The sequence below is a fragment of the Cucurbita pepo genome, chromosome 19, assembly GCF_057944985.1.
Source record: "Cucurbita pepo subsp. pepo isolate OVF chromosome 19, ASM5794498v1, whole genome shotgun sequence".
Classification (NCBI taxonomy): Eukaryota; Viridiplantae; Streptophyta; class Magnoliopsida; order Cucurbitales; family Cucurbitaceae; genus Cucurbita; species Cucurbita pepo.
This window is the reverse complement of record NC_141816.1, coordinates 8,844,744-8,858,381: the sequence shown is the minus strand read 5'-3', so window position 1 is coordinate 8,858,381 and position 13,638 is coordinate 8,844,744. Positions and strand designations below refer to the sequence as shown.

The window sequence follows — 13,638 nt, the reverse complement described above, 5'->3', positions numbered from 1 at the left end:
CTCCTATAGTCTCTTTCATCATCATAGTTCTAGAATTTTAGTGTGGGACCCTGAGACGCGACCTCAGTTCTCATAAGGTTCAAGATACTGTTGTGGACCTCTACCGCTCGTGGCAAGTTCAATACGAGGAAATTAACCAATAAGTTTCCTAATAATCACTACAAATACGGTAATAAATCATAAGTTAGTTCGATCTACCGCTACCAGACCCTTGATAATCGAGTCAGGTTTATGATTAGGGAGTAATTGACGGCTCCTAATCGTTCCCGTATAACAACATAATTGTCTATCAATAATCCAAGGTGATTTCGATTATACTTTTAGAATGCGTGATAAGAATTGTAGTGTTTAGAGTTCACATAAAAGGCCATCTCCATATGGAATGTTATTAGGGAACTCCCTGGCATGCAAGTAATTTCTTCCATCCTTTCTACATATAATTACTTAATGAGAGGATTTAGAATCCTTCATATTTTACATGCAGGGATAGAAGAGAGACTCGTAAACACAAATGAATCCCCGACGACCGCTACATCGTCGTCGTTTCGGTGCCATGTCCAAACTGCATTCGTGGCATTCATCACTTCAAACTCGCCATGTCCGAAGCTCGCTTCTCTAAATATCGAAATCTCTGGCTTTGGATCGATATACCTGTAAACGATTAAATTTTCTATGATCATCAAGTGAAACGTTTGAATTTAGTAACTTTTGTAACGTCGTTGGAAAATAGTTTTAAAGCATTACTTGCTCGATAGGCCTTCACGGTTGCCCCCGTCGCCGATTGTAATGTATACAGGAGCACAATTGTTTGCTTCCCCATTATGAACACGAGTCTATAATAACATGATCAAAAGGATTTAGAAGATAAATTAAGTTCTTGACGTAAATAATACTATGATTGTTAGAGAAACTTACGAAGCGTTCATAAGCATGAACGTGCCCTGAAAACACCACGTCTACATGAGCCTCGTAGAGCAGTTGTTCCATGGCAGCCTTCATGTCAACGGACTCTTTCTCACCCTGGTGAGCAGTGTTGGAGTTATACCATGGAGCATGAACAAGCACCACAATCCATGGAGTTTTTGATCGATCGATTTTCTTCAAGTCGGCGACAAGCCATCCATATTGTGCCGAATTCGAATCGAAATCGGTATACGATCCCAACATGATAACGTGCACACCGGCTGTGTCGAACGAGTAGTAAAGATTGGATGTCGACGAGCTTTGCTCGAAAGGCATTGGCCATCTTGCGTTGTATGCTGTGAAAGGCTGGGAATGAATCACCGGGATGCGCTCAATCTCATGGTTGCCTTGTGTCACCATCCATGGCCTTTGGCTAGCCAATGGCTCAACCAGCCTGCCAAAGGAATCCCATAAAGGCTGAATGACATCAGCATAGGACAAGTCGCCAGGAAGCAGCAGCACATCATAGTCCGATTTGGCTATGTTTTCGAGAGTTGTTTTGGTCCATTCTGTCCGCCCAAGATCACCTACAAAAAAAAAAAATAAAAAACGAGCATAAGCTCTCGTGGCTTTGCTTTGGGCCCTTACTTATAAACTCATGATCATTCTCTAAATTAGCCAATGTGGGACTCCCTCCCAACAATCCACTCCTCGAACAAAGTACACCTCCTGAGGCCTATGGAGCCCTCAAACAACGTCCCCTTAATCGAGGCTCGACTCCTTCTCTGGAGTCCTCGAACAAAGTACACACTTGGTTCGACACTTACTTCTTTATTCGACATTTGAGGATTCTATTGACATGACTAAGTTAAGAGCATGGCTCTGATACCACCGCAATGATATTGTCCACTTTGAGCATAAGCTCTCATAGCTTTACTTTAAGCTTCCCCAAACGACCTCATTCCAATGGAGATGTATTCGTTACTTATAAACCAATGATCATTCTCTAAATTAGCCAACGTGGTACTCCCTCCCAACAATCCTTAACAGTTTCTTCGTTTAGCTAGCTACGTACCAATGACAACAAATTTGATAGGGAGTTGAGCAGGAGGGGTTTTGAAAGTGAAATTGCGGGCAGAGTCGGAGCTGCAACGATAGTAATAAGTAGTGTCGGGGTGGAGAGGACCGATGGTTGCAGCATGAATGTAACCAGACTTATAAAATGTATATTTGTAAGAGGAAGTAGAGCCAGTTACAAGGTTGGTGTAAAGTCCAGGGGATGAGCCATATTCCACCACGGCTGGTGCAGAGTCCTCAGTGATCCATGTTATCATCATTTTATCAGCACCAACAAGGGATATATGTACCTGAAAAGTTCCTTTTAAGCATCCTCTCACATCCTCGACCTTATTTAATTAAATTAATAAAAATATCGTTCGTCTAATAAAAAAAACTTCCAAAACATATTTACAGATGCAAATGTTCCAAAAAAAAAATACTTCTGAACTTTTAAACTATTATTTAATTGTTTTTAATTTTATGACAATGTTGAATTATGTTGGTATGTTACCATTGTTGCTTATATACCAATAATTTAATTTTTTTTTTTTTTTGAATAATTATAGTTTGATCTGTGTTGTTTGTGAACTTTTAATATTTTTTAAATAAATTTTTTTTTTAAAATTAATTTCTTTTTCAAGTATCTGACAACGTAAGATAGAGGGTTGAGTTCGTTTGAATTATGAAAATTTTTTGATTGGGTTGAGTTACTAATTCAACAAACCCGAACTTTTGGGTAATCCAAAAATTTTCCTCGACCCAATCTAGCTTATATACACCCTAAATACTCGACTTTTTTTAATGGAAAAGTTGTAAAATTCTTAAATTAGTATTTTTTATACTTTATTTAAAAAAAATTAAGGATATTTTAAAACAAAATATTAACCAATTTTATAATAACTTATTCTTTTAATATTTAAATAAAACTATTTTAATAATTTGTTTACTAAGAGTCATAACAATAATTTTTTATTATTATTGAGAAATTAAGTATTTATTTATGTATTATTATTATATAATAAAAATATAAAATAATCTAATACCGGTTTGTAATTGTAACGGATTAAAATAAACCATAAAATTATTTTCTAACAAATTTCAACGGTTTCTCTCTATAATTCAAGAACAATCTGTTTTGGAGAAGAGTAGGGATTAGGAATTACCTGTTCTGGAGAATCGGAATCGAGATCTTTCCGTCGAGGAACGACGAGATTCCGGCGAGGCAGCGGCCGTTCATAAGACGAAGCACTACAAAACAGAGAAGAGAAGACGGCGGCGACGACGACAATGGTGGTGGTGATAGTTAACGCCGCCGGAAACGGAGGCATTTTCGTCTGCAAAACCGCCATTATCGAACACGAGAAATGAAAGAGAAGAGAAGAATTGGGGAATTTGGATTATGCTTTTTCGTGTAATGCTCGAAGGCATTTTATATGAAAAAAACGGTGCGTCCCCCTGTTTACCAAATTCTAGGACCGCACGTGCCAATTTGGGATATTCTTATCATTTCTTATCTGGCATTTAACCATTTTAGTAATTTATTTATTATGTGAGTTGGTAAAAACATCTCAGGGCTAAATTTTTAATCGAAAATATATAAATAAGCCGATTTAAGTAAGGTTAGGTTAACCGGTCGTTTGTTTCTTTTTAAAAAATGAAACTGTGGTGTGCTCACTTTTCGCGATGAAAATTAACTTTATTTGTGATGTAATTAATCGTAATATAATTGACGATAACCCGAACGCGATTCCTTTTAATATGTTTTTTTTTTAAGTATACTAAAATTACCATCTGTCTGGAATTGGAATAAAATAAGTATATTTTCAAATGGTGTTTTATATTTTTAATTAAAATGGAGTAATTCAAGAAATACTGCCATATTTAAAGGGTCAATTTTAATTTTTTTTTTTAAAATTAATTAATTAATTTTTTATACTTGAAAATTTAATAAAATAGTAATTATTTTAAGATTCATTCATCTAATTTAATGGGAAAAAAATAGATATAAATTTATAAATACTATTTTCCAAAGTCTAGTTTCATAATTATTTAATTATTTTTATAGTCATTTATCTAGAATGAATTTTATCTTTCTTAAGAAAAAATTTGGATTTTTAACCAAATTGTATAAACAAAAATTATTATTATTATTTTTTTTTTAACAAAAAGGATACCAAATGGAACCCGAGTTTTTTTATAAAAAAAAAATTAATGACAAATTCAAAAACCAAATGATTATTATATGAGACTTTAAAAATACATATGTATTTAGTCGATGATATGTCTTAACTAATCGAGTCACGATTTAAACCATTAATTTTCGAGCAGTCAAATTAGACAATGAGAAAGTTGAGACGTTACTGGCCCAAGTTGGCACGGTTTTGATTAAATGCAAGCATCATCAAAGTCTATAACTAATTTGAATATATATAAGTCATATTCATATGGCAAATGTTGATGTTGATTGATATATATATATATAGACAGACAGACATATGATGAGGATAAGTTGTTGGCCGACTCATTCACAAGGTTATGTGGTGGACCAATCGAAGCAAAATCCATTGGAAGATTGACATGGAAAGAAGTGTGGCTATGGATCAACCAACGCACATAAGCTTAATACAAAATGGCTCAATGCATTGCACAAGAACACCACCCTTTGGCTTCAAAAAACGACTAAACATCAATCAATCATCAAAAAACAAGCTCGGCAATTTCAACTCATTAGAACTCTCCCAAATTCAGAATTGCTTCATGTTCTTGAATCATGAATATACGCTATTATGAAGAAGTTCACAGCCGGAGAAGAAAGATTAACGCCATTAATGGAAGTAGAGAGATCGATACTGAAATCAAAAGGGGAAAAAAAATTTGAAGTTCTTTTTACAAGAAAACCCATCTTCCACACTTATTTTTATAACGTAGCCAGGAGATAGTGATAGAGATAAGTATCAAATAAAGGAGGAGGGATAGAGAGAGAAACAGCGGCATCGTCGAGTGCGATGTTGGACGGACGGACGGTTGTCGGACGGACGGCTGAGAGAGATTTTACGGCGGCGACGAAGATGATTGGAGAATGGGCCACGGAGAAATTTGCTCTCAAACGTCACGTCCTGAAGTCTTTGAGGGCTGAAGAAATCGTTCAAATTCTCTCCAGTTTGTCGGCTTTCACGACGGGGTTCGCACGAGCGATCTCCTCTCTTCCGATTGACTTGAAATCGAAGGTGCAGCCGTGTTTCTCCGGGTACCTATGAGCTCCACAGAACGTGATTCCGCATCTGCATCTGAACCCGGTCAAACCGACTTTCTTACGGCACGACGAACACCGATTCGGGTTCGGGTTTGGGCACAACTGGATGACCGCCTCAGATCCAGCCGCTGCAAGGGGCGGGATGGTCAGATCTGTGTCCGGCGAAGGCAAGGCTACAACAGGGGAAACGGGAGGAGGATCGATCAGTGAAGAGGAAGGAGAAGAAGAAGAAGAAGATGAGGCTGAGAGAGCGGCTTCGATGGTGGATTTGGTAGAGGCTTGTTCTTGTTCTTTGAGGCGAAAGTCTCTGTAACATTTGGAGCAGAGATCCATGGTGGCTGGACTGCCAAAGAAGCCACAATTATTAGCACAGAGACGGTGACCTTCAGGTGCTTGGCATCTGTGTTCTTCCGCCATATCCTTCTTCAAAACGAAGAATCTCTACTTATGCGAGAACAAATCGCGCAGTTTCCGATAGCGTTCAACAGATCTGGAAAAGCAAACCCTAAAATCAACGATCCAAAACCTAAAAAATCCAAATCCAGCGAAATCAAGCGCACAAACACATAGATTCCGATCGTATAGTCAGAATCAACAGCAACAACAGAAATCGATTAGATTAACAAGGCCGATTAGCTGCTAGGTCGAGAAAAATCGAAACAAACAGAAAAAGAGGAATCACATGATGAAGATTCCGAGAATCAAAGAATAAGAACCAGGCATCAAAATCAAACCATAGAAATCTCATTTCTCACGTTTCTCTACACCCTAGAAAGGAACAGATTCAGGAATCAATCAAATTCAAAATTAACCTCAACTTTCTCATCCAACAAACAACATCAAAATTCAAACAAACACTAAAGAAATCGAACAAATATAAAAAAATAAACATCAAAGTCGGAGGAAACCGTACCTGAAGAACAAACAGGTTTGAGGGTTTCTTCCGAAACGGATTGGCGATGAAGAAAAAAAAAAAAAAAAGGAGGAAGAATCTTAACAATGAAGAATCTACCAAACGGGTCAGATATAATGAAGTGGGCGAAAATGAAATCAGGAGAGAGAGAGAGGGGAAGAAACAGGCGAAATGGGACAAAATAAAAATAATTAAACATTATTTATTTAATAAATAAATAAATAATAATAATAATAAATAAAAATCGGGAAAGCCAGGCTGGACGCAGCCGAAATGGAAGTCCAGCCAGCCAGCCAGCCCCAATATAACGCGACGCTGACGACGAAACAAAGCCCACGGAGCCGAATATCTTTACTAAAACAAAATACATTAAATTACACATTTAACCCCCTAAATAAAAAATATCCTTTCTATTTTCTTTTTCAACAACCAATTAAAAACACGACACAAAAATTAAATTAATTAAACAAATATAGTTTAATAGTAGTTGACATGTATTCATTTTTGTTTTTGATTTAATGTATTAAAAAGGAAAACAATTTAAATATATTTAACATTATCTTTTTTTTAATTAACCTACCTTTCTCTTGTCAATAATGTCAAATTATTATTCCATTAATTCAATCATTATAGTCAAATGTTTGATTAATTAAGTTGACTTTAAGCATTAGTTGGATTAAAAAAAGATTAGACACTACCTTTAAGTTGACAACGATACGTAACAAGTAAAGCGGTGGGTTTTGACTGTTACAAATTGTATAAGAGTCACACACTGGCTCCTAAAGGAGGTGGATCGTGAAATACAAATAATATTTACTAGTTGTGGGTTTAGGCTGTTATAAATGGTATCAGAGTCAAATATGGTACAGTATGTTAGCGAGGACGCTGGCCCTGAAAGAAGTAAATTGTGAGATCATACATCTCTCTAACAAACATGTTAGGACAATACATAACGGGCAAAAGCGGATAATATCTAGTAAGATCTTTTAGTCTTGGACGGGTTAGAGTTCTCTTACAATGTTGATATATATAAGAAATAAATATAAATATAAGAAATTTCCAAAATGTGTAAGAAAAGGCATGTGCAGATATTGGGTTGGTGAGTCAGCAGCAGCGCGGATGAGTCGGCGATATTAGTAGGAAGGAATAATAGATGGCATGGATTGGGCGGTGGTGAGGTGGGGGCTTACGTGGATTGGGACTGTCAATTTGGAAGGCAGTGGAGCCACGTGGCTCCCATTCCACGTGGGTTGCTCTTCTTTGGGTTCAAACGAATTATATCGTGGGATGTGACTCACTAGAGTTGTTGAATATAGCTACCTATCCTATCACAAATATCTAATTCATATCTTTACCTATCTTTGAATTTAAAAAATGTGTATGCTAATAAGATTTTTATCTACATTTTTTCACACCATTTTGTTGCACACGTAGGCTTTGGATCATGTGTCGGCATGTTTTTTTCTTTAAGGGACTGCTTTATGTCACAATCGCACTCTTCAAGACGTTTACAAGCAATTGTGCAGCACTCACTTAGCCAACTCGAAATAGTGTCGCCTACAGTCTGACGACGTATGCTCAAGCCACTAATCCCGTTTGAGAATAAATTTTTTTAGAAAACAGGGGTAGAGAGATTTTCAAAAGAGGGTTTGAAAGAAACATTGAAAACAATGTACAACACCACGACTTAAATATATATAACTCAGGGTAGGAAGAATTAACGACTAGTCGCATCTTCCTATGATACATTTTGAGACATTTCGACATGATTCTCCTGAAACGTCATACACTTAGAAAATACAAAAAATGAGCTATACGTCTTGAAAGCAATAAAAGGAAGATGACAATTTGCACGAATATGATCAAGATCTCTACTACACATCTTGGATCGAGTGTGGACATTTGGTTAAAGTGTATGCACATGATGATGTGTATCTGTTCTTGGTGGCTTTCATGCATGCAGGCCAAGTTGTGTTACCATATTTGAAAAGGGCGCTGAAATTCAGGCTTGTCACACAATTTGTACTAGTTTAACGGTAGTCGATGGTTTGGCACTAGCTCTTCCATTGTCACAACTCACTCACGCACAAGGGCAGCGGCGGCATGCATATCGATTCGTTTCAGGTTTATTGTGTGTATGTGTGTGTCTGTGGGTGAAGAAAAGGCCATGTGGTTTCACGTGCAGCAGATGATTGATAGCTATCTAATCATATTGAGCCCAAAACATTTTCTTGTGACACGGTTATACTTGCCTGTCTAAGGAATGTTGTTCATCGCCGCATGCCCGTAACACGCCGAAACCTTTGCCTTGTACTACTTTATTGCTTTTTTTGACCGCTTTCATGTTGTATTATTTCTTTTCTGCTTTCTTTTAAGAGTATGACGTTTCAACGATGTCATGACTATGCTTGATAGACATGAAATGCCTCAAAATATAGTATAGAGGAACACAACTAGTTGTCAACTTCTCCTTACTCGATAGTTGTATGGAGTGAGCTACTGTTGTTGCCTTTTTGCTTACATTCCTCTTGCTTTCAAAACTCTCTTTCTAAAACCTCTCTCCCCCACTTTCTAAAATCTTCTCTCGAAATCGAGATCCAATGTTTGTATTCACGATGCCTGACCGCAAGCAACGTAATTCGAAGTAGGCTTGACCCACTCAGTGTTGAGAGTAGGTGCCGAACAATCGCCAAATCCACTATCTAGAAACCGCAATTGTGACACTACTCGTCCCCACCCCAATCCCCACAAAAATAAATGGAAATTTTCGCACGAATAGAGAATAAAATAGCTGGCGGGACAGGAAAAACTCCTAAGTATTTGCCCCACCCCATGGTCAACTCTATTCTCGACATAGAGATTCCAAATTTCGATCTTTAAAAATGACTTGCACGGATTATTCTTATTCTTATTCTTTGAACTCGTATATGGTTGAATTTTGTAAGAAAAAAAAGAAAAGTTTTTATAATACTGATTAAATAAAATAATAAAATTAATTAATCTTTATTCATTTGTCAATTAATAAATTAATAAATTAATAAATTTTTAATAGCATTTCAAAAATATTTTTAAATATTTTTTAAATTAAGTAATAATGGTTTTCATAAAAAAACAACCAAACTTTGAAGGTATTGTTGACAAAAATGCAAAGTTGAATAATATTTTTTTATTAACATAGCGTTTATTAATTTATCAAATTTCACTTTATAAAAAATAAATTAGATTTAAAATATAGTTTTGAAATATTTTATAAAGTAAATACAAAAATTTAATAATTAAAATATTAGAATGACTCGATTATGAGTAGAGCCACATAAAAGTCAAATTTGATCGATTCAAAGTATAATATTCGGTCAAATCAATTCATCGGATATTTATAATTAAAAAATAATTTTAAATACCAATATATATAATTTATAAATTTTACAAAATACATAAATATTTTTTAAAAAATCAATTAAAATGCATCAAGGGTTCAAATATTTTAAAAATTATAAAATAATACACGTATAGTTTGAATTTTGACTAAACTTTAGAGGTTTTTAATTATTTTTGTGTGCTTAAAAATAGACTTAATTACAATAATTATTAATTTAATGAGTTTAGAAATTTTTAGTTTGGTCAACCCGAACCATTTAAATATGAAATTTACAACTCAATTTTATTTTTTAAATTATTAAAAATATTTTAATGTATTTAACAAATATTAACTTTTCACTGTGATCCACGAAAATTTGATATTATAATTTTATAAGATATATGTACTGTATAAATTTTTTAAAATAATTAAAAAAATAATAAATATTAGAGATTGATCGTGACTCACGAAAATTTGATATTAAAATTTTATAGGATTTAAGTACGAATAATTTTTTATAAATAATTAAAAATAAATAAATGGATTTAATCCAGCTCATCGGAGGTTTGTTACGAAATGAGCTACGATGGTTAAAAAAAAAAAAAAAAAAAAAAAAATGATTTGCAAAAAGAGAATCAAAATTGGGTATTATCTAAAATTCCACACAGTTGCTTCGAGCGTGAGGAGTTGGTTTGGATAAATTTCATGTGAAGAAAGGTTTGTTTTGACCAAGAGGGGCGGATTCGATATTTGAAAGCGGAGTTATCCATCCAGATCAAGAACTGAGCGAGTTAATTCGATCTTAAAACTCGGCGAGAAGGGATCTGTTCGAAAAGGGGACGATCAGAAGCAGATTCTGTGGCTTTTGGGGTTCCCTTTTCATAGCAATCTCCGATCCAAATTCCCAGTTATTGGGACCTTTAATCGGATCTTTCGCCATTGTTAACCACGTCCTTGTCTCCATCCTTCGCCCGCCTTTTTGCGTCCTCGTCATCTTCCACCTAACCAAAACCCACTTCAACCAAGCCACCATTGTCTATTATATAAGCTTTCTTTATCGAGTTACTTACGTTCACGTTCGATCCATCGTCTTCTTCTTCACATTTCTCATAAATTCTTCTGAAGAAAATTTTGATTTGAACCCTATAATCCCTTTTGATTTCGACCCCATTATCCCCGATTGTCTTGATCTGTTATTACCATCTGTGGAATTTCCCTTGTTTTAGAATCGGATATGGCGGATTTGAATGATGCATCCGGCCTTTTGGGTTCTTTTGCCAAGCCGGAGAAGCTCATTATCGACACCGACCCTGGAATCGGTGAGTTTTTTGTTCTTTTGGCCATTCTTTTACTGTTATATTTGATTTTGTTTGGATTTCTGTTCTTTTCGTTGGGGCTCTAATTGATATGATGATCAAAAGTTCATTAGTTTTTCCCGAATCTTTAGTGCATACATGAGATTTTTCTGCTATAGTTTGTGTATATCTGATATGGAACCTCTGGTTTAAGCTGTCTGAGGATTTGATCATATTTTCTTTGGATTTGTTCTGTATTTGTGTATGAATGTTTGTATGCACTTTGAATTGGTTATGAATTGAGGGATCTTGGATTGACAGATGATGCCATGGCTATCTTCATGGCATTTCGAAGTCCGGAGTTGGAGGTCTTGGGATTAACGACAGTTTTTGGCAATGTCTTAGTTGAATGTGCTACACACAATGCCTTGCTTCTGGTATGCAATTGTTTTAGCTGATGTTCTTGTTTTCGAATTGAACGTTTCTTTTTCGTATTTGCTGGACTTCGTTCTCTTTTGGAGTGTGTTCATGATCAATGAATCTTTCTGATGTTCCGAAAAGATAGTGTGAGATGGCAGGCCGTTCGGATGTTCCTGTGGCTGAAGGCAGCCCCGAGCCTCTGAAGGTAAATTCTTTTAGCTTTTGGTATATGTGTGGAGTGTAGACTCAAGACTGTTTGAGGGAGTTTGTATGATTTGCTAAGTCTTCTTTTTGTGGTGGAAAAGGGTGGAACGCCTCGTGTTGCTGACTTTGTTCATGGTTCTAATGGACTCGGGAATGTAATTCTACCATCCCCAAGTTCGAAAAAAGTTGAAAAGTCTGCTGCTGAATTTTTAGTCGACACGGTCTCTCAGTACCCCGGTGAAGTGTCTATACTTGCTCTTGGTCCTCTCACAAACTTGGCTCAGGTAAGTTTCTATGTTCTATTTCATTCTTCTTTGAGATTGCTTCCTTGTGTGTTTCAAGGTTATATTTCTTGTATATTTACCATCAGGCAATCAAAATGGACTCTACCTTTGCGAGCAAGGTGAAGAGGCTTGTCATTCTTGGCGGTGCCTTCTTTTCGTTAGGGAACGTAAATCCTGCTGCTGAAGCAAATGTGAGTTGTTGTTTTCCTTTCAAAACCAGCCAGATTTAACGGGGCTGCTCCGAACGTTTCTTATGTTCTTTGCCACGTTCTCCGAGTTAAATTAGCTGCATTTAGTACCAATCGCGAGATAACCAGTTAGTGAATTGTGAAATCTCTTGCAGATTTATGGAGATCCAGAAGCAGCAGATTGTGTATTCACATGTGGAGCAAACATTGTTATTATTGGAATAAACATCACCACACAAGTTCAACTTACTGGTAGCGTTCTCTTCGTCACGCTTCATTTGTTTGTTCGTCTCAAATGATATGAGAATCAATGTAATGGAAATGATATCTATGTTTGCAGATGAGGACCTCCTTGAAATAAGGGAATCCAAGGGAAAACATGCTCAAGTCCTATGCGACATGTGCAAATTCTACCGAGATTGGCACGTCAAGTCCGACGGGGTCTATGGTAATCAGAACTCGTGAACAAAAAACACCAAATCTAAGCACTATTACGAGTTATGTGTAGATCCCATTTGAATGACCATTCTAAGTTTGTGTTCAGGCATTTTTCTCCACGACCCTGTTTCGTTCGTGGCTTTAGTTCGTCCCGATCTCTTCACGTACAAGTCTGGTGTTGTGAGGGTTGAAACTCAGGGCATCAGTGTAGGTCATACATTGATGGATCAAGGAATTAAGAAGTATGTTCATAACTGCACAACTTTTTTGCCAAATTTTTCTGCGGTTTTCGTTCATAATCCCTTCCCCGCTGTCTGTAACGTGTCTTGCAGATGGAATTCCGACAACCCATGGTCAGGTTACTCCCCTGTTTCTGTTGCTTGGACTGTCAAGGTAGATGAAGTCACCAATTACGTCAAGGAGCTATTGATGAAACCGTGAGTGTTTGATATGTCTTAATGAAAGCAGTCTTCGTCTGCTGTTCTTTCTTTTTCTTTCTCGCACTCTCATTTTCAGATAGTTGAAGAGCTTATATAAATAAACTGAAATCTGAAATTGATGAACCTCCACTTTCTCTTGTGGATATTTGAACATAAATTTAGTTGTTCATCAGAAATTTCTTGCTTTTTCATTATTATTATCATTTTCTAAATCTGAAGCTACGGCTACTTGTTACGATCGTGAAGTTCTTTTAGTTGAATGCATACGCCTTGACTAGTTGAACTATATTCTTTTAGTTGAATGAATACACCTTGACTAGTTGTACCTACCCAAGATATTAGTATGACTGAGAATGTGAGATCTCACATCGGTTGGAGAAGAGAACAAAACATTCCTTATAAGAATGTGGAAACCTCTCTAGCGGACACGTTTTAAAACGTTGAGGGGAAGCCCGGTAGGGAAAGCTTAAAGAGGACAATATCTACTGGGCTAGGTTTGGGCTGTTACAAATGATATCATAGCCAAACACCGAGCGGTATGCCAGCGAGGACGCTGGGTCTTCAAGGGGGGTGGATTGTGAGATCCCACATCTGTTGGAGAGGGGAAAGAAACACTCTTTATAAGAATGTGGAAATCTCTCCCTAGCGGACGTGTTTTAAAACGTTGAAGAGAAGCTTGGAAGGGAAAACTCAAAGAATACAATATTTGCTAGCGGTGGGTTTGGGTTGTTACAAATGGCCTTAGAGCCAAACACGGTGTGTCAGTGAGGACGTTGAGCCCTTAAGGGGGTGGATTGTGAGATCCCACATTGGTTGGAGAGGGGAACAAAATATTCCTTATAATATAAGGGTGTAAAACCATGAGAGGGGAAGCCGGTAGGGG

At 36.5% G+C, this 13,638-nt stretch overlaps 3 protein-coding genes across 3 annotated transcripts; 1 reads left to right on the top strand and 2 right to left on the bottom strand.

Annotated features, from left to right (window-relative positions):
• Positions 1–282: 282 nt before the first annotated feature.
• On the bottom strand, positions 283–3,366 carry LOC111781989 (putative purple acid phosphatase 20). The gene is made up of 5 exons (XM_023662744.2): positions 3,126–3,366; positions 1,979–2,270; positions 916–1,490; positions 745–833; positions 283–651 (listed from the first exon to the last, which is right to left on the bottom strand). The coding sequence occupies exons 1-5, from the start codon at positions 3,309–3,311 to the stop codon at positions 468–470; spliced, it is 1,326 nt and encodes a 441-aa protein (XP_023518512.2). The 5' UTR covers positions 3,312–3,366; the 3' UTR covers positions 283–467.
• A 1,607-nt stretch (positions 3,367–4,973) lies between these two features.
• LOC111781768 (zinc finger A20 and AN1 domain-containing stress-associated protein 4) lies at positions 4,974–6,293 on the bottom strand. The gene is made up of 2 exons (XM_023662462.2): positions 6,129–6,293; positions 4,974–5,705 (listed from the first exon to the last, which is right to left on the bottom strand). The coding sequence occupies exon 2, from the start codon at positions 5,630–5,632 to the stop codon at positions 5,108–5,110; it is 525 nt and encodes a 174-aa protein (XP_023518230.2). The 5' UTR covers positions 5,633–5,705; positions 6,129–6,293; the 3' UTR covers positions 4,974–5,107.
• Positions 6,294–10,150: 3,857 nt separating this feature from the next.
• URH1 (uridine-ribohydrolase 1) lies at positions 10,151–12,949 on the top strand. The gene is made up of 9 exons (XM_023663001.2): positions 10,151–10,805; positions 11,103–11,218; positions 11,347–11,406; positions 11,507–11,689; positions 11,776–11,880; positions 12,033–12,129; positions 12,218–12,325; positions 12,422–12,557; positions 12,648–12,949. Exons 1-9 carry the CDS (start codon positions 10,721–10,723, stop codon positions 12,754–12,756), a joined length of 999 nt encoding a protein of 332 aa, XP_023518769.2. The 5' UTR covers positions 10,151–10,720; the 3' UTR covers positions 12,757–12,949.
• Positions 12,950–13,638: the final 689 nt, after the last annotated feature.